Raw genomic sequence first — 20,418 nt, 5'->3', positions numbered from 1 at the left:
ATGTCATCAATAACCTTTAATGGAACGTTAATGTACATCCAAGCTGAGCTGCAGGAATCTGCGAGGGCAATGGACAATAAAATTGGTGTAACCAGGGCAGGCTTGGTAACAATTACCCTTGTATGGTTGTCTATTAACAAAAACAGTAACGAGTTACAAAGTTGGTATAGCCTACTTATCACAACATTGTCAATCGCATTGTGCATCTACCAACTACCTACTGTAGCTTAATTTGCGGAGGAAGAAGAGAAAGTAAGGAGTAGAAGTAAAAAGTTTAAAAAAGTTTATTTTGTTTTTCTAAGATCTGCATGCTTTTTTAAGGTCCACTAATTACAATATTAACAGTCTTCTATTAAACTTGTATTTATTTATAGATAGATTATACGGTAACACTTTAGTATAGGGTCCAATTCACACTAATAACTAATTGTTATTAGCATGTCTATTATTAACATATTGGCTGTTTATTAGTGCTTATAAAGTACATATAATGCATGACATCCATAATCCTACCCAATACCCTAAACTTAACAAATACCTTATAAACTATTAATAAGCAGCAAATAAGGGGTTAATTGAGGCAAAAGTCATAGTTAATGGTTAGTTAATAGTAAGAATTGGACCCTAAAATAAAGTGTGACCGATTATACACATCCACATATGTGTATGTATATTGATGGAAACCAAGTGAACTAATGTGAAATCACTTGGGATGTGTCCACCATGTACAGTAATATAATAATTATATGTGGTGACAAGGAGGACACTATACAACTGATTGATGCTTGCCATGTGAGACTTTTATTGAAAAAAGGTTTATGGGACAATTCAAGAAAAGATTTCTTCTTTTTCATTTTCCATGAAGTCACTTAACATTTCTCATGTTTTTTTTAATCCATGGAAGATAAGCTGAAATCTTGGTATACACATTAGGTGCCTGGGGTGAATTACATATGATTCCACCAAAAGATGTGATACCAACTGCAATGTTTCCACAAACCAGAGGACCTCCTGAATCCCCCTGAAGAAACAGATCAGCACGTCATTAGTGAAACCAGTTCATGCATTACCATAAAATCTGTGAATCATCTTTTGTACGTACTTGGCAGGTTCCACCTCTGCCACGGACACAGATCATCTGTGAGTCTATATAAAAAGTTCCCCATCGATTTCGACACTCTGCAGGGTTTTGTATAGACACGTCTGCCTCCAGTAGTTGAGCACTCAAATTGCCATTGGGCTTCACTGTTCCCCAGCCCATAACACTACAGACACTTCTTGCTTTTACATCTTCTCCTTCCTTTGGTAAATCTATCGTTTTAACATTGTTGTTTAGATGTATCTTTTTATCTAACTGGAATTCAAAAACACAACCATGATTAATAAGCATAATGTTTAATAAGTATAATTGCATTTGATTGTACTGCTGTTCTTTAGGTTAAGACAGAAAACACAAAGGCTAAGTTGAATTAAATTATATGATTTAATGAGCCTCTAAAAAAGTATATTTCCTAAATTTTGTTCACTTTTTTTTTTTTTTGCAGTTTTTTTATTGGTACAATGAGCAATACCTTGGAAACAGATTCAAAAAAGCCCTTGGTATTTTCTGTGTCCTGACCAGACATTGTTTTCTACAAGTAGTATTAGCACAGTTGCTTACCATCAAAAGCATGATGTCATTCCGTGAAGTTCTTGAGCAGGATTCAAGATGTGGGATGCATTTCTTCACTTTGATGCGGTTCGAGCTGGTACTCTTGGTTATGTCAAGCACACCAACCACAACTGTCAGATACTGTGGACATATCTCGACAGGCCTTATTAGAAAGATTGATTCATGGAATTATGATGCTTATTTATGACATACAATACACTGTATAGTTGCACTGCAGTCATTTAGTTAAAGCTCATTTTGTTAACGTAACGTTTCAGTAAAAAGGTCATCAAAACCTTTACCAATTCCAGCAATGTGCAGCAGTCAAGACCCACTGATCAGAGATGAGGAATCCACCACAGGTATGATTAAAGTTAATCTGAAGAGAAGCCATGTAAGGTCTGTGTTTGGCCAACCTGCCATTCACTATACCCACGTTCACATGAGCTGAGAGAGAGAGATAGTGTTATAAGTTTTCAGTATTCAGCACATAATAATGAAATCTTTTTAGAATTCATACACAATCATTCTCACCAGTGAAGGTCAGGTGTGGCAGCAGAGAGGCCAGCAGGAGCAGAGAGATCATGATCATGATGAAGACAATCAGTGAGCTCTCACTGACAAAACACTGTATAAATATACTTTAAACGGGGGTGGAGACATTGAGCTACCTACTCCTAAAAAAAAAAATCTTGTAAAATGAGCGAGCACAGTTCTTGTTAATCCTTGTGGTCACAGATTTAAACCACAGATGGTTTGGGTGATAAGAATTAAGCATGTATTATGATCATAAATAGGAATGATGGCAATGTGCTTTGCACCTTAAAACCGACAGATAAAAATGCTGGCATTTCTCACTTAACATTCCTAAACCCTGGGTTAACATTTTTATTTGCAGATGTGAAGCATCAATGTAATTGACTGGACAAAGGGAGCATGTGACCTGTTTATACAATGGCTCTAGCATTATGCATTCTCTTATTATTGCAGACTGTACTATCAAGTTTTTCCTGAATGGACTTTTTGGTGAACTGTAAAGATTCAAATAAAATGGCCTCCTCTTCACTCCCATTCATGCTTTATTTTACATGACCTTATTCTACAGCTCTAATCCCACCCAATACCTAAACTTAAAGGGGGGGGTGAAATGCTATTTCATGCATACTGAGTTTTTTACACTGTTAAAGAGTTGGATTCCCATGTTAAACATGGACAAAGTTTCAAAAATTAAGTTGTACGTTTGAAGAAGTATTTCTGTTCCAAAGTTTCGGAAAGTTTCGGTTTGTCACAAGTTTCGGAAAGTTTTTTTCGAGTATGGCTCTGTGTGACGTTAGATGGAGCGCGCGCTCCCGTATAGCAGAGCACTGAGAGCACAACAGACTTCACTGATCAGAGCGAGAGCGTCGCGAAAAGTCACAAAAGAAGTGTGTTTTTGGTTGCCAGGGCAAGACAACCCTGCACAGATTACCAAAAGAGAAACAGCATTAAGGGACCAGTGGATGGAGTTTATTTTTACAGAGCATCGACGGAGTTGTGCAAGTGTTTTTGTTTGTTCCCTGCATTTCGAAGATGCTTGTTTTACAAACAAGGCCCAGTTTGACGCCGGATTTTCACATCGTTTATTTCTTAAGGATAATGCAGTCCCAACGAAAAAGGGTCACGATCGTGTGTTGGAACCGCAGGCGGTGAGTAAAACTGCTTCAAATATCTCTGTGTTGTTAACTTAGCTATCGGCGCGTAAGCACATCAAGTAAACCTTGTACACCTTTAAAGAAAAAAATACGACATAAAGTGGAGTCATTTTCCAAAACCGCTAAGCAAATATATACAGTTTCAGTACATACCACATAGAGACGCCTTTGCTGATGCTGCTCTTGTTAAATTTCAGCCTCTGGATCTGATTCTGGATCATAAATATACGCTGAATCTGACTGTTAGCCATGGTTTGTTTTGGATGTTTTTTTCCTCACGGTAATGTCACAGCTTCCAAACGCTCTCAACGCAAAACCTTACTCGCGCTCGTGATTCTTTAGCTCCGCCCACACGTCACGCCTCCAGTCGGTCGTGTTTTTCCGGGAAAAATCGGTACAGACTATTTTTCTGTTATAAATATAATAAAACTAAAGACTTTTTGGAGATATGAAGGATGCAGTACTACTCTATAGGTACTCAAGATTAACAGGATATTGAGTGAAAACGAGCATTTCACCCCCCCTTTAACTACCTTACTAACTATTAATAAGCAGCAAATTAGGAATTTAAGGCAAAAGTAGTAGTTAATAGTGAATAAATGTTCCTCATTCTTAAGTGTTACCACACATATTGTACATGAGTCATGACCATATTCTACATCCTACCCAATACCTAAACCTTTACAACTACATTACATACAAGCAGCAAATTAGCAGTTTATTGAGGCAAAAATCATAGTTAATCGTTTGTTAATAGTGAGAACTGGACCTTAAAATAAAAGCATGACCTTAAAACCCATAAGAACTTCATTCAATTGAAGATAAAACCAGATGATGAAGTTGAAGTGCAGACTTTAAGCTTTAATTCAAGGGGTTGAACAAAACTCTAACATAAAATGCTTAGAAATTACAACCATTTTTATTAACCGTCCCCCCCACTTCTAGGGGCTCAAATTGGACAAATAATCATATAATCACAAAATGATCATTGGTCTTTATGGTCTTACATATATATATATATATATATATATATATATATAAATTTGATCAATTATGATACATTCTGTACACAGTAGACCAATCAAAGCATACCGGGTAATCTGACCAATCAGAGCAGAATAGACTCATGCAAAGGAGGGGTTTGGAAAGAATCAACTTGTCATGAGTCCGGACCCGTTGTTCCTCCCTCTCACCACCAGAGGGCACCACTTCCCCATCTCCCGGACTCATTCACGTTAACACTACACATCTGGTTCACTCTGCACACCTGTTGCATCCACTCACACACTTACACACACCATACTAATTTTCAGTTAGTATATATTCTGGCTGCATTAATTGTTGTTTATGTATGCTGTGGTTCCTGGTACTCGTGTTTTTGCATCTTTGCCTGTCACCATGATTTGTTTGTTTTGTTTTTGCTGTGTTGGTTTTTGTTCTTTTTTATTAAAAAGTGATAATTTCCCTGCATTTGGACCCAGACCCTGCTTCTTCCTCGGCGCGTGACACTTCGGACGAATCCTAGACCTTTTTCACATTTACAGGTTTCTACACAGCAAAAGTTGTCCTAGTTGGGTATACTTTGAGAGCAGTGAATGGGAGAGAACCACAGATGTATATAAATGGTAATACGTTGATTTTCCTAAATCTCCTTTTTTTTCAACGATTATATCTTTTCCTATTAAACCTGCCACTTATATACGTTATATATTAGGGGTGTGCACGGATAGTCGAACATTCTTATATTCGTTCTGCTCTAATTATTCGATAAATAAAAATGATATTCGAATTTCGCAAAAAAAATAAAAAAATAAATCACAATAAAACCTAATTTGGTCACTTTCTGTTATTCTCCACGGCATATTTGAAGATATATGCAAGCAAAAAATAATTAATGAATAAGGGGCCGTTCACATATTGCGCCTAAAAACGCGTTGAAAAAGCTAGGCGCGCTGCTTTCACCTTCTTTCCAAAGCGCTCAGGCAGAAGCGCTCCTGAGGCGTCTGCCAATGACACGCTCTCTCCATGAAGACGCGGAAATTTCAGCAAAGGATAAATGGATTTACAGCACAAAAAATCGCTTTCAGTAGCTCTGCTACTAAATTTATTTCAAAATGGCAATCCATATACAGCTATGATGAGCTGTTCCTTCATCTTGGCTGAGTTTTCAACGTTGTTACGGGAAAGGATGAAGCTGAATGTTTAGTTCTTGTCACATGACCTGCGGTGCACTTGCGGCATTCTGAAAAGTTGAGATGTTTTTAACTCGATACAGTGCGGACGCGCCTGGAAAAAACGAAATTTCATATGGATCCAAACCGTTAATAGTGCCGATTCTGTGCCCATACCGGTCCCTGACAACCCTATGTTGTCTATCCCTTAAATCCCACAAAGCTAAACTACGCTACACCTTGCTGCTAGTTTGGTAAACGTTAAACGTGCTAACAACCATTCACACAAGTACTTTTAACAAAAGTGTAGTTAGAAGCTGTCAACCCTCCCGTTTTTATCCAGGATTCTCACATATTTGAGCTCTTTTCACGCTGTCTTCCCGTTTTAGTATTTTCCTGTAAAATATCCCGTTAGCCCTTCGATCGGACCTGTCAGTCTCTGTACTGTTTTCCTGTTGCTACCCCTTGCCCTTCCAGCGAAACATATGTTTTCAAAGCATCGTTTTGCTTACTTGAAAGCAACCTTAGCGTGATGTCGGGCTTTTTAAGATAGCGTGGTTGTTGTGAAAGCACGATTTCACGCCAATCTGCAACTAAAGTCACGTTAGACCTAGCTTCACAAATCGCTTAACTTTAGTTAATGCAGCAGTTTTGTAGTACGACTTTTTGCTGTCAGCAGAGGGATAGCAACAAAAAGATGAATGTTGAAATTTCCCGTATTTTGGATGAGTACCCCGAGAAATTTCCCTTATTTTCAATGTTGACTTAAGCTATATAAATGAATATTCAGATGTTATGGTTTCCATGGTCGCGCCTCCAAGCAGGAAAGCGGTGTAAAGTTAATCCATTCTCATTTTGTTTTCCCCATTGCGATTATGTGTTGCGCTATTACACCCCACAATACAGCAACGGTTTACCATGGTTGAAATAGATTTTTAATTAATCAAATTAAGACACATGGATGAGAGGGAAGTACGTCTAAACACTGCGCAGTAGTCCGAGTAGCAGTAAAGGAGGCTATCAATGTGGCGGCCTCGCCAAGTAATGACATCACGATGTGTGTGTGTGTGTGTGTGTGTGTGTGTGTGTGTGTGTGTGTGTGTGTGTGTGTGTGATTTGAGTTTTCCCGGTGGGGAGGGGTATTAGAATTGTGCTCAGAAGAAATTAGCAACAAGAGAATGGAAAATGGAGGGGAAAACTGCCTTTAATCACGGGATGTACAGACGTCATTTCATTAAAAAAAAAAGAAAAAAAAAGGAATATTTCAGTGTTCTGTGTAAACTCTGACTACCAAGGTTTAATTTGAGATTGATGGAAATGTCCTTGCTGTGTCAGTTTAGTCTTCAAAATTCATGTTTGCAATGTAGTTTTTTTATATATATATTTTTCATATTGATAGTCATATACACTTCTAGTGTTTTTTATTTATTTTTTATTTTTTTTGTTTCAATATTTGACCTGGCAGTGATAGTGCTGTGAATTTCATATTTTTTTCAATATCAGTTTTTGTAATGTAGGTGTTTTATAAATGTACTTAACTATAAGTAAATATGCTTTAAAATAAGATGTAATTTTGTTTTATTCAGTGTTACTAGCAAACACTAACAGCAAGGTACATTAGTGTTTGTATTTTGTAAGTATTAACTCTCCATACATTGCGCTTGAAAAAGAAGCTATTGTGACTCTTGTTGGTGAATTAAATATATTTTGTGGAATAAAAAAAGGGAGGGATTATGACTGCTCATAGTCCAGCATACGGCATTCGAGTTGAACAAAAGTGAATATAGTTTGTCCAAGGTTTTTTTTTCTTATCTCATCACTGTAGTTGTAATGTCTGGGAAGCCAGAATGCGCATCCATCTACAGATACTGTACATGTATTAACTTAACCCAGTTTGTTATATATATATATTAGGGGTGTAACGATACGCGTATTCGCATTGAACCGTTCGGTACGACGCTTTCGGTTCGGTACGCGGTACGCATTATGTATACCGAACGGTTCGTTGGAGTAATTAATTATATTTGAAAAAAAAAAAAAGAGAGAGAGAGAAATATAATGATATGCGTTCAACAAGGTAGCCCAATAACCCAAACAACGTAACAGGCAACGCCCCTGACACTCCCGAAGAAGAAAAAAACACCATCTTATATGTTTATGTTAGGCTACTCAGCAGGCGCTCGCTCACTCAGTACGCGCTGAAGGCTCGTTGCAAAATAGCCAATGCGTTTAACAGACTAGAAATGAGAAGATCCTCCAATAACCAACAGGTCTGGTGTTTGGGTGCACTTTGGATATCCTTTAAGCTATAATGGTGATGGCAAGAGAGTGGTGGATAAAAAAACAACGGTATGTCGCATCTGCAACATGACAGGGTACACCAGCGGGAATAAAAAAAAAAAAAAAAAAACACCAGCGGGAATATCTGGGATATATGCGTCAGTACTATCTGGGAAAAGACGAAAAAAAGGAGAAACATGCACGCAGCAAACTATCCCTGCAGCATTTAGAAACTATAGCTTACAGGGAATCCAACCCAAACACCAGACCTGTTGGTTATTTTAGGATCTTATATTTCTGGTCTGTTAAATGCATTAGACATTTTGCAACGAGCCTTCAGCGCGTGCTGAGTGAGCGAGCGCCTTAGGGGCCGTTCACATATCGTGCCTAAAAACGCATGGAAAACGCTAAGCGCGTCTTTCTCCTCCTTTCCAAAGCGCTTGGGCAGAAGCGCTCATGAGGCGTCTGTCTTTGCTAAGCAACAATGACGTGCTCTCTCCATGAGACGCGGAAATTTCAGCGAAGGATAAATGGATTTGCAGCTCTAAAATCGCTTGCAGTAGCGCTGCTACTAAATTCATTTCAAAATTGCAATCCATATACAACTATGATCAGCTGATCCTTCATCTTGGCTGAGCTCTCAACGTTGTTACGGGAAAGGATGAAGCTGATTGGTTAGTTCTTGTCACATGACCCGCGGTGCGCTTGCGGCATTCTGAAAAGTTGAGATGTTTTTACATTTTGCTGTATCTAAAACGTATCGAACCGAACCGAACCGAACCGTGACATCAGTGTATCGTATCGAACCGAACCGTGAATTTTGTGAACCGTTACACCCCTAATATATATATATATATATATATATATATATATATATATATATATATATATATATATATATATATATATATATAGATAGATAGATATATAGATGCTGTCAAGATCTGGTCACTGAACTTCCGTTTATTCACCACCAGAGGTCATCTTCCACAACACAGACTCTTACACTACACAGCACACCCTGGACTACATTTCCCATCCTCCACTGTACCAATCACATTCACCTGATAACAATCACACTATTCACCTGAGACCAATCACACAACAGCACATCATCAGGCACGCTTTATAAGCATTTGACTTCACCTCACACACTGCTGAGTATTGCTTGCACATATCCCTCCCCTAGCGATAGCTGTTTTCATAGTCTTGTCTTGTCTTGTTTCAGTTATAGTTTTCATAGGTAGTCTTTTTCCTGCTTTGCCCTAAAAGTGTCTGATATTTATATTCAGACAATTACACGCTGTTGTCCCTTCACAGTTCCTACTCTCATAAATTACTCTCATTGCATGTTGACTTTTATACCTAAATATAATGTTAAACAACACATATTTCAGCCCAATGAATGTTTTTGTACTGTATGTTGTCTCCCTCTCTGTGTTCTGTCTGTTTGATGCACGTGCCCTAGGCATCGGCGCTTTTTCGGTAAGATTTCAACTTAAAGCAGACTGTCAGGTGACATTTACAGATAAGTATATGACCGTTAACAAATTTTTTTTTGTGCCGAGGATGCACACAAGTATCCGTAAAAGTGCCTGACAGGCAAACCCTTACATTAATGCATCAGCTTGAAGCTTGAAATAAAGATTTATCATATTTTGGGCAGCTTGGATCACTTTTCTTGCAGGAGCTCATTCTGTTTCCTCCAATATTTGCAGATGCATTATGTCCATAGAAATTATTCAGTGTGGTAACTTGTTGCAACCGGCTGCAATATTGCAGTATGAATTGTGCTACCCTGTCAGATTTTGCTACCTCCCATTAAAACAGGTGGCAGATAAAATAGAAAATAAATCTCTTTGCTTAATTCAATTGCAAAAAGTGCTATCTGTCAGATTTTGCATGATATTAAGTCAAGTCACTTTTATTTATGTAGTGCTTTAAACAAAAAAGGATTGCGTCAAAGCAACTGAACAACATTCATTAGGAAAACAGTGTGTCAATAATCCAAAATGACAGTTAAAGGCAGTTTGTCATTGAATTCAGTGATGTCATCTCTGTTCAGTTGAAATAGTGTCTGTTTTTATTTGCAATCAAGTCAACGATATCGCTGTAGATGAAGTGACCCCAACTAAGCAAGCCAGAGGCGACAGCGGCAAGGAACCGAAACTCCATCGGTGACAGAATGGAGAAAAAACCTTGGGAGAAACCAGGCTCAGTTGGGCGGTCAGTTGTCCTCTGACCAGACGAAACCAGCAGTTCAATTCCAGGCTGCAGCAAAGTCAGATTGTGCAGAAGAATCATCTGTTTCCTGTGGTCTTGTCCCGGTGGTCGTCTGAGACAGGTCTTTACAGGGGATCTGTATCTGGGTCTTTCGGGGATGTAGAGGTCCTTTCTAGGTGCTGATCCAACACCTGGTCTGGATACAGACTGGATCTGGTGGCTACGGTGACCTCGGAATAAGAGAGAAACAGACTAATATTAGCGTAGATGCCTTCTAATGATGTAGCAAGTACATCAGGTGTTATGGGAAGTGTTCCCGGTTCCGGTTTACCTAATTAATGCAGCCTAAAAATCCTTTTACGGATTTGGATATTAGAAGCATGTTAGTGTGTTATGTGTACCCCAGGTTAAAGAGATGGTATTTAAGGGATTATATTATCAATACTGCAATTCCTAAAAGCATTCCTAATTTAGCTAACTATGCTCCTAACTTTAGATTTGCTTCCATTCTTAGCTTTTTTAATTTGATCATTACTTCACTAAATGCTCCTTCTGGAGCAGTATTATTTGGTAAATAAGTACAGCTTTGTTGCCAAAACATAACACTTACTTTTCCTTTTTCAGTTAAAGGTGCTGTATCTAAGTTTTTGACTCTACTAAAGCCTAAAAATACTATAATATATTTTCAGATATTTCAGAAACTTAACATACTTGTTTATCTGTAAAACATGATACAATTAGTTATTCTCCTGTGAAAATGTTTGTTCTGGGCCGGAATGCCCAGGGGTGTGTTCCAGAAAGCAGGGTTAACTTACCTTGAACTAAAACCTGAACTCTCGGTTGATTAACCCCAAACCTTGCTTACTCGAGGTATGTTGTTCCAAAAACGCGTCTGGGAGTTAGTTCATTGAACTCAGAGTATGTTCCTGGTTAACACTCAACACATTGATGACCAAGATGGCGGCGCGAACACATCGCGAGGCTCAGCGTCTCTCCAGTTTTTGCAATTTTGCAGTATTATTCCTGCTCATCTCGGGTCTGTTCGTACTGAACAGCTTTGCTTTAACATCATACACCCGACAGGAGCTTTTGGATATCGGTGAGGACTTTACCAGCAGTTTTATCACCAATCTTCGACTCATCCCTGAGATCGCTAGAACAACCGAGGCTTCGCACTCTACCCGGCCGGGCGGAAGTGCTCGCAGGCGGCGTCGAGATCGTAAACAAAGGCAGGGGAAGCGCGGAGGTCTAAGAGCCAAGCTAAAGCTAACACCGCTCCGGCTCTCTTTACCCAGCATTTTCCTCGCTAATGTGCGGTCACTGGTGAACAAAATGGATGAGTTACGACTCCGCATCACCCACAGTAAGAGACTTATGGACTGCAATGTCATGGTTTTCACGGAAACATGGCTACACAGCGACGTACCCAACAATGCTATTGAGCTAGCAGGACGCTACACGCTCCGGGCAGATAGAATGGCAGATGACTCCGGCAAGACAAGAGGTGGTGGATTGTGCATTTATGTCAACAAAGCTTGGTGTACGAACACTGTCATTGTTGGGAGACACTGCTCAGCTAACCTAGAGTTTCTCATGGTTAAATGTAGACCTTTTTACCTGCCACGGGAGTTCACTTCCACCATAATAACCGCAGTCTATATTGCACCGGATGCTAATGCCAAGCTTGCTTTGAACGAACTTCATGCAGCCATTAGTAAACAACAGACTGCTCACCCAGAGGCTGCTTTTATTGTCGCAGGTGATTTTAATCACTGCAAATTAAAAACAGTACTCCCCAAATTTCACCAGCATGTTTCCTGCCACACCAGAGGAGACAAAACTTTGGATCATGTTTATACAAACATCAATGGAGCTTACATCGCGAGCCCCCTCCCCCACCTCGGACAGTCTGATCACCTTTCTTTGTTTCTCACCCCTAAGTATTCACCACTCATTAACCGTGTGAAGCCATCAATGAGGACCATCAAAGTGTGGCCAACTGGAGCAGACTCTTTACTTCAAGACAGGTTTCAACACACTGACTGGAGTATGTTTGCTTCACAGGCTGCCTGTGGCTCTCACACGGACATTGATATCTACACCTCCTCTGTACTGGATCACATCAACTCCACCATTGACAGTGTAACAACAGAAAAACAGATAACAACATACCCTAATCAGAAGCCATGGATGAACAAGGAGGTTCGACTTCTGCTGAAAGACCGCAACGCTGCCTTCAGGTCAGATGACGCTCAGGCCTACAGTAAATCCAGGGCTAACCTGAAAAGGGGCATCAAAAAGGCCAAGTACTGCTACAAGCTGAAGGTAGAGGAACACTTTTCCAACTCTGACCCCCGACGCATGTGGCAGGGCATCCAGATCATCAGTGACTACAAGTTAAGCAACTCCACACCAACAGTCACGGACGTCTCCTTCCTTAACGAGCTAAATGACTTTTATGCTCGCTTCAACAGCGACAGCAAGGAGATGGCCACCAAAATCTCACCCTCAGCAGACCACCAACCCCTCAAACTCACCCCCACAGATGTCCACACTGCATTGAGCCGGATCAACGCACGCAAGGCTGCTGGCCCGGATGGCATTCCTGGACGTGTGCTTAGGGCATGTGCAGAGCAGCTTGCAGGGGTCTTCACAGACATTTTCAACCTGTCCCTCACCCAAGCAACTGTGCCAACATGTTTTAAGTCCACATCCATTGTGCCAGTACCGAAACACTCCTCCCCAACGTGCCTGAATGACTATCGCCCCGTAGCACTCACATCCATCATTATGAAGTGCTTCGAGCGACTGGTCCTAGCACACCTCAAAGACTGCCTCCCACCCACACTGGACCCACACCAATTTGCCTACCGCAGAAATAGGAGCACAGAGGATGCAGTATGCACAGTGCTGCACTCTGCACTCACACACCTGGACAATAACAACACGTATGTTAGGATGTTGTTTGTTGACTTCAGTTCAGCATTTAACACCGTCATTCCCTCCAAGCTGACCACAAAACTTGGAGACCTGGACATCAACACCTCCCTCTGCAACTGGATTATGGACTTTCTGACCAACAGGCCTCAGCATGTTCGGTCAGGTCACACCCACTCCACCACCATCACACTTAATACTGTTTGCAGATGACACCACGGTGATTGGCCTCATCAGTGACAACGATGAGACTGCCTACAGGGAGGAGGTACAGCACCTGGCCACATGGTGCGCTGACAATAACCTGCTCCTTAACACCAATAAGACAAAGGAGCTCATTGTGGACTTCAGGAAGAAGAATGGAAACACGCATGACCCCATCCACATTAACGGGCTGGCTGTTGAACGTGTCTCCAGCTTCAAGTTCCTGGGAACCACCATCTCGGAGGAACTGTCCTGGGCCACAAACACCTCCAGCCTGGTCAAGAAGGCTCACCAGCGCCTTTTCTTCCTCAGGACACTGAAGAAGAACCAGCTGTCTTCATCCATCCTGGTGAACTTCTACCGGTGTGCGATCGAGAGCATCCTGACCAGTTGCATCACAGTCTGGTATGGGAGCTGCTCAGTGGCTGACCGCAAGGCACTGCAGAGGGTGGTGAAAACTGCCCAGCGCATCACAGGGACACCACTTCCTGCTTTTGAGGACATCCAGAGGAAACGCTGTCTACGTCGAGCTCGCAGCATTCTGAAGGACTCCTCTCACCCTGACCACGGACTGTTTAACCTTCTTCCCTCCGGGAGGCGTTTCAGGAGCCTCCGAACAAGGACCACAAGATTCAGGAACAGCTTTTTCCCTAAAGCTGTCTCCTTGCTGAACTCTGCCCTCTGACACCCCTCAACACCCCCCACACCACACACATAGACTCCTCCCCCTCTTCAACACTGTGACTGATTTATTTATTTATTCACAACAAGCAAAAAAACAGTAACTTGTTATTACTTGCACTACTCTCTGTTCATCCAGGAACACTGTATAATCCATTTGCACATTGTTATATTTTCTATGCACTTTACTGTCCATTGCAATACTGTAAATTATGTTCATAGTTCTGCCTATAGTGTACATACACTTTTACATAGCCCATCTGTATAGTATGTTCATAGTACACCTATCTGTATATCGTGCTTATAGTATTTAATATCTGTAAATTATGTCCATAATACTTACCTGTATAGTTACTGTACATATTATAGACCTTTATTCTGTACTTACTGCTTATTGCACTTCTGGTTAGATGCTAACTGCATTTCGTTGCCTTGTACCTACATGTGCAGTGACAATAAAGTTGAATCTAATCTAATCTAAATTCTCAACAGAGCGACGAATCGACTAGTCACTATAGAAACGGACGCTTAGAAAAAGCGCGCCAAGCTGTTTCTTTCTTTGTGATTTATATTGTTTATTTAATGCCAATTATATATTATGTCATATCAGAAATGTATTTTGATTTAGAATTTAGACATTATAGAAAATGCCACTCCATATAACATGTAATAAATAAATATATATAAGGTAAACGTTACCTTGTCATAGTGTTTTATGATTTATACAGATAGCTCTTAGATATGCCAATAAAATAAATAATCATATTAATATATAATCAGAATAATATATTGCTTTATTTTTTTTTACTTATATCAGTGCTTCAAGTCTGAGGAGGAGGGGCTGGGTGAAAAAAAACCCCTCTCCAATATTTGGACTGCAATACCTAGCTCAATCACTCAGTGTTAATCCTACATAGTGTATATCACCTTTAATTGATTTCATCAAATATAGGTGGTAGGTCTTCCTTTTTCAGTAATTAATTGCCTTTATTGTTGCTGGGGACTTTAATCACTGCACTTTAAGTGCATGTACAGTTCTCTCTCAACCCTCAATACCACAACTTAGGTGCCCTTCAGCAAGGCACCGAACCCCCAACTGCTCCCCGGGCTCCGCAGCATAAATGGCTGCCCACTGCTCTGGGTGTGTGTTCACAATGTGTGTGTGTGTGTGTGTTCACTGCTCTGTGTGTGTGCATTTTGGATGGGTTAAATGCAGAGCACGAATTCTGAGTATGGGTCACCATTAGGGATGGGTACCGAAACCCAGTATTAAACTGGCCCTGGGGCTAAATTATGAAAGACCGTAGTATCAGTAAGATCTGACGGTCTCGGTTCTGCTTTCGGTACTGGAGGGGAAAAAATTAGTGTGCTATGTATTTTTGCTTAATAATGTTATCGTGCAAATTTTATCTCACCAAGCATTTCTAATGTGCGATCATATTAAGACGTTTGTCTGTGAGATCTGCGAGATCTATCATGCGCTCCGCGGAGGCTGTCTTTCAGGCACACACACACAACAAGAACGAGCGCGGCGCATGCACACGCATAAGGGGCCGTTCACATATCATGCGCTCAAGTTCGTTGTAGGCGCGCGGTATGCGCACTCATAATGGAAGCGATCCAGTCGTGACGCGCACGCGGTGCGGCGAGCTCGTTTTTTTTCCAGGCGCATCTACAACACATCGAGTTAAAAACATCTTAACTTTTCAGAATTCCGCAAGCGCACCGCAGGTCATGTAACTTCCTCACCTTTTTTAGTAACAACGTTGAAAGCTCAGCCAAGATGAAAGAACATCTGATAGCTGTATGTGGAATTTTAAATTAATTTAGTAGCAGTGCTACTGCAAGCAGTTTTTAGTGCTGCAAATCCATTTATCCATTGCTGAAATTTTTAATACAAAGAGTGACGATGGCGGAGACAGCAAAACGTTCCAAAGTGTGGTTATACTTCACTAGAGTTGATGCAGATAATGCTGGTTGTCATAAATGCAACAAAATTTTTGCATGTAAGGGCGGAAACACAAGCAATCTGTCAAAGCATCTTTCAAAAGTGCATTATGTGCAGACGGAGAAATGCAAAGTTTTCGACTGCCTGACACAACACAAAGTAACACAACACAAAGTACCGATAAGAATACCGTTAAAGTACCGGACCGTTAAGCAGTATCGGTAAGAGTAGTAATACCGTTAAAACCTTAACGATACCCATCCCTAGTCACCATACTTGGCTAAATGTAACGTCACTTTCACACTTTCTTAAGATCTGTTCTCCCTAAATTTCACCAAAATATCTCCTGCATAAAAAGGAAACATAAAACATTGGACCACGTATATACCAATGTGACTGATGTCAACGAAGTCACATCCCTCCCCAACCTGGGTCAGTCTGACCACCTCTCTTTGTTCCTGCTCCTCGAGTATACCCCGGTAATCAGATGTGAAACCTACAATAAGAACTGCTAAAATCTGGCAGGAATGTGCTGACTCCACTCTTCAGCATCAATTCCAGCACACAGACTGTAGAGAGTTTGCTGCCCAGGCCACCACAAACTCTCAGAACATTGACACTTACACCAACTTTGTCTTGCAGCACATCAAAAGATGTGTGGGCAGAATGACTACACACACACACACACACAAACAAACAAACAAATTTTTTTTTCCCAAATCAGAAGAGAAAGAGATGCAGTCTTCAGGTCTGGAGACCAGGAGGCTTACAGCTCAATCAGAGCCAACCTGAGGAAAAGTATCAGCCAGGCCAAACCCGCACATAAATAGAAGAACACTTTAATTCTTCAGACCCCCGGCATATGTGGTAAGGCATACAAACTATCACAGACTACAAACCACCCTGAACTGTGCCAATTTGCCGCTGGCCCAAACAACTGTCCCCACTAGCTTCAAAACCTCCACCATCATGCCAGTACCGAAGCACTCCACTGCCTCGGTCCCTAACAGGTTTGGGAGGGTTACTTTTAAAATGTATTCCGTTACAGTTACTAATTACTTCATAAAAAAAGTATTCAGTAACGTAATTACTAGGGCCGGGACTTTAACGCGTTAATTGAGATTAATTAATTACACAAAAAATAACGCGTTAACTAAGATTAATTAATTACAGAAAAAAAATTGCCGCATTTTTAATAACTTATTTTTGCACCGCGGAACGTTTCTCACTGGATGAGTGTCGCCAGACCGATTATACTGGAGCACCAACTAGCGTTCGCATATCACCACAGCACATCTACGAGCCTCAAGTATCACCTCAACGCAAAACATATAGCAGCTAGCGTGGACTTTACACTTTATGTTGAACTATGTATTATTTTGTTGGTGCAACAGTTTATGTTGAACTCTTTATTGTTTTGGCCAAGGTTATTGAGAGTTGGACAGTATGTTTGGCCTCTGAAGCAACAGAGAGATGTTTTCTAATACTATAAATCCATGTGAAAAAAAATTACTTCTCACTGTTCTCAGGTCAAATATTTATATGCGATTAAAATGCGATTAATTTCGATTAATTAATTACAAAGCCTCTAATTAATTAGATTAATTTTTTTAATCGAGTCCCGGCCCTAGTAATTACTTTTGGATTACTTCTGGATTACTTCAAGGTCAAATATTATTTTTTAAAAACAACATTTATTAATTATGATTTTCACAGCCCTGAATTAATATATATGTAAAGGACTATACAGACATCTAGTGCATGGTATTGGTATTACAGATTATTTTGTTTTATTTTGGAGAAAATATAATAAGAAAGAATTTTAAGGAAATGTTTCTTCAACAGGAAAATAGAGAATACAAATTCATTTTTTTCCCCAAGCAAATATAATAAGAACACAATTTTTTGACAATGGAAAATGTTTCTTTAACAGGAAAATATAGAATACAAATTAATTTTTTTTTTCCAATGAAAATATAAGAACAATTTTTAGACAATTGAAAATGTTTCTTCAAAAGGAAAATAGAGAATACAAATATTATTATTTTTTATCTTTGTAAATATAAAACTAATTTTTAAAAGTGCAAGTGCTTCTTTAGGTTGGATGTCGAATCCTTCAATGAACAAAGTGTTTTCTTTGCTGTAAGACACAGTTTGCACTGTTCAACGTTGTTTGCAATTTCTTCATTTAATCAAAATAGCAGCGGAATTTATGGAGTGAGTTTTGGTTCTTTATTACTTTTTTTAGTCTCAAATATTATTATTTTTTGCTATTGGCATGAAAACTTTTTCTCTCAAATATTCTTTTTTCTCTCATGAAATGTTTTTTTGCTATCAGTGTGATAACTTTTTCTCTCAAACTTTTTTTTCTCTCTCAGATCTTTTATTTTCTCGCATGTAATAAAGAACCAAAACTCACTCCATAGGAATTTCCATGAAATGAAGCGTTTTTGCAACAGTGATTCAATCTGCGTCTGAGGAGATTGTAGACAGCTGTTATTTGCGCATGCGCCAGCGGGTGGCACACGTGACTTGAGTGAGTCATTAATCAATTTGCGCATGCGCCAGCGGGTGGCACACGTGACTTGAGTGAGTCATTAATCAAGCTGCGCTTAATATAGTGTTATTATGCCAAAATACTTATTTATTTAGTTTTAAATGAAACCATTGTAATCCTGAAAGTATTCCCCCTTTTTTTCAAAATGTAACTATAATCTGATTACTACGTTTTTTGACGTAACTGTAACGGATTACAGTTACTGGATTTTTGTATCCTGATTACGTAACGCCATTACATGTATTCCGTTACTCCCCAACCCTGGTCCCTAACAACTTCCATCCTGTCGCAATCACCTCCATCATTGCCAAGTGCTTTGAGAAGCTGGTTGCATCCCACTTAAAATTCTGTCTTCATCCTACACTAGACCCATTCACCAATTTGCCTATTGCCCCAATATATCAACACAGGATGCCATCTCTACGGCACTTCACTCTGCCCTCACCCACCTGGACAGTCAAAATACACATGTGGGAATGCGGTTCATTGATTTCAGTTCTGCATTTAATACTGTAATCCCTTCCAAACGGATCTCCAAGCTCAGCCAACTCTTAATCAGCACATGCCTCTGCAACTGGATTCTACATTTTCTGACTAACCAACCTCAGTCTGTTAAGTTAGACAGCCTCTCATCCTCCATCCTCTCCCTTAAGTAAGGTCCACTAATTACAGTATTTACAGTCTTCTATTAAACCTTTGTTTATTTATAGATAGATAGATAGATAGATAGATAGATATGTTATACATATACACATGTATGTATATGGATGGCAACCAAGTGAACTATTGTGAAATGAATTTGGATATGTGTTCCGTTGTAATATAATTATATGTGGTGACAATGAGGACACTATACAACTGATTGATGCTTGCCATGTGATACTTTTATTGAAAGAAGGTTTATGGGAGAATTCAAGAAAACATTTCTTCCCTTTTTTTATTTTCCATGAAGTCACTTAACATTTTTTATGGTTTTTTTGATCCATGGAAGAAAAGCTGAAATCTTGGTATAAACATTAGGTTTCATATTTGCATTACAGAGATCACGGTCACCAAAAGATGTGATACCAACTGCAATGTTTCCACAAACCAGAGGACCTCCGGAATCATACTGAGGAAACACAGATCAGCATGTCATTAGTGAAACCAGTTCATACAGTACATCACCATAAAATCTGTCAATCATCTTTTGTACGTACTTCGCAGGATCCACCTTTGCCAGACACACAGATCATCTGTGAGTCTATGTACTCAAATTTCCATATACCTTCACACTTTTGCCGATTTTCTATAAATGCATTTGCCTCCATTAGACGAGCACTCGGATTACCATTAGGCTTCAGTCTACCCCAGCCCATGACACTACAGACACGATTTGCTGTACCATCATCTCCTTCTTTTGGTAAGCGTATCCATTGAATATTATGTTTGTTTGGATTTATCTTTTCATATAGCTGTAATTCAAAAACACAACCATGATTAATAAGCATATTCTTTTATAAGTCTAGTTTCAGTTGATTGTACTGCTGTTCTTGAGGTTAGAACAGAAAACACAAAGGCTAAGGTCAATTCAATTAAATGATTTAATGTGCCTCTTAAAAAAGTATAACAACAACAAAAAAAAAATTACCAGTGATGTTTTATTAATTAATTTATTTGTTTATTTTGCAGTTTTGGAATTTTTTTGTTGGTACAATGAGCAATAAATTGGAAACGTGTTCAAAAAAAGCACTTGGCATTTTCTGTTTCCTGATCAGACATTGTTTTGAACAAGTAGTATGGGCACAGTTGCTTACCATCAAAAGCATGATGTCATTCCGATAAGGTCTGGTGGTGGATTGTTGATGTTGGAAGCAATACTTCACTTTGATGCGGTCCAAATTGTTACTCTTGCTTAAGTCAAGCACACCAACCACAACCATCAAACTCTGACACAAGCTGAAAGAGCATATTGGAAAGATTGATTTATGGAATCACAATGCTCATTTATTAGATACACTGTATAGTTGCACTGCAGTCATTTTGTTAACGTTTCAGTTAAAAGTAATCAAAACCTTATCCCCTCCTTGCAATGT

The 20,418-nt window shown here is 39.6% G+C and overlaps 2 protein-coding genes across 2 annotated transcripts; both read right to left on the bottom strand.

Annotated features, from left to right (window-relative positions):
- Positions 1-778: 778 nt before the first annotated feature.
- LOC127987853 (mast cell protease 1A-like) lies at positions 779-2,293 on the bottom strand. The gene is made up of 5 exons (XM_052590226.1): positions 2,186-2,293; positions 1,954-2,098; positions 1,661-1,814; positions 1,103-1,354; positions 779-1,021 (listed from the first exon to the last, which is right to left on the bottom strand). The coding sequence occupies exons 1-5, from the start codon at positions 2,241-2,243 to the stop codon at positions 866-868; spliced, it is 765 nt and encodes a 254-aa protein (XP_052446186.1). The 5' UTR covers positions 2,244-2,293; the 3' UTR covers positions 779-865.
- Positions 2,294-19,133: 16,840 nt separating this feature from the next.
- Positions 19,134-20,285, bottom strand: LOC127987861 (granzyme B(G,H)-like). Its single transcript, XM_052590235.1, has 3 exons — positions 20,140-20,285; positions 19,543-19,797; positions 19,134-19,454 (listed from the first exon to the last, which is right to left on the bottom strand). Exons 1-3 carry the CDS (start codon positions 20,263-20,265, stop codon positions 19,296-19,298), a joined length of 540 nt encoding a protein of 179 aa, XP_052446195.1. The 5' UTR covers positions 20,266-20,285; the 3' UTR covers positions 19,134-19,295.
- Between the last annotated feature and the right edge of the window lie 133 nt (positions 20,286-20,418).

Source organism: Carassius gibelio, chromosome B22 (assembly GCF_023724105.1).
Source record: "Carassius gibelio isolate Cgi1373 ecotype wild population from Czech Republic chromosome B22, carGib1.2-hapl.c, whole genome shotgun sequence".
NCBI classification, from domain to species: domain Eukaryota; kingdom Metazoa; phylum Chordata; class Actinopteri; order Cypriniformes; family Cyprinidae; genus Carassius; species Carassius gibelio.
Note: the sequence above shows the minus strand (reverse complement) of the source record. Positions and strands in the feature narration are given on the sequence as shown.

What these genes read in the sequence shown, in the direction of transcription:
- LOC127987853 (XM_052590226.1), bottom strand. Translation starts at nt 2,243, where the DNA reads ATGATCATGATCTCTCTGCTCCTGCTGGCCTCTCTGCTGCCACACCTG. An exon ending in GCCACACCTGACCTTCACTG is followed by an intron (nt 2,099 to 2,185) that starts GTGAGAATGATT and finishes TCTCTCTCTCAG; the next exon opens with CTCATGTGAACGTGGGTATA. An exon ending in ATGACATCATGCTTTTGATG is followed by an intron (nt 1,355 to 1,660) that starts GTAAGCAACTGT and finishes TTTGAATTCCAG; the next exon opens with TTAGATAAAAAGATACATCT.
- LOC127987861 (XM_052590235.1), bottom strand. Translation starts at nt 20,265, where the DNA reads ATGGTTGTGGTTGGTGTGCTTGACTTAAGCAAGAGTAACAATTTGGAC. An exon ending in ATGACATCATGCTTTTGATG is followed by an intron (nt 19,798 to 20,139) that starts GTAAGCAACTGT and finishes TTTGAATTACAG; the next exon opens with CTATATGAAAAGATAAATCC. An exon ending in GCAAAGGTGGATCCTGCGAA is followed by an intron (nt 19,455 to 19,542) that starts GTACGTACAAAA and finishes GTGTTTCCTCAG; the next exon opens with TATGATTCCGGAGGTCCTCT.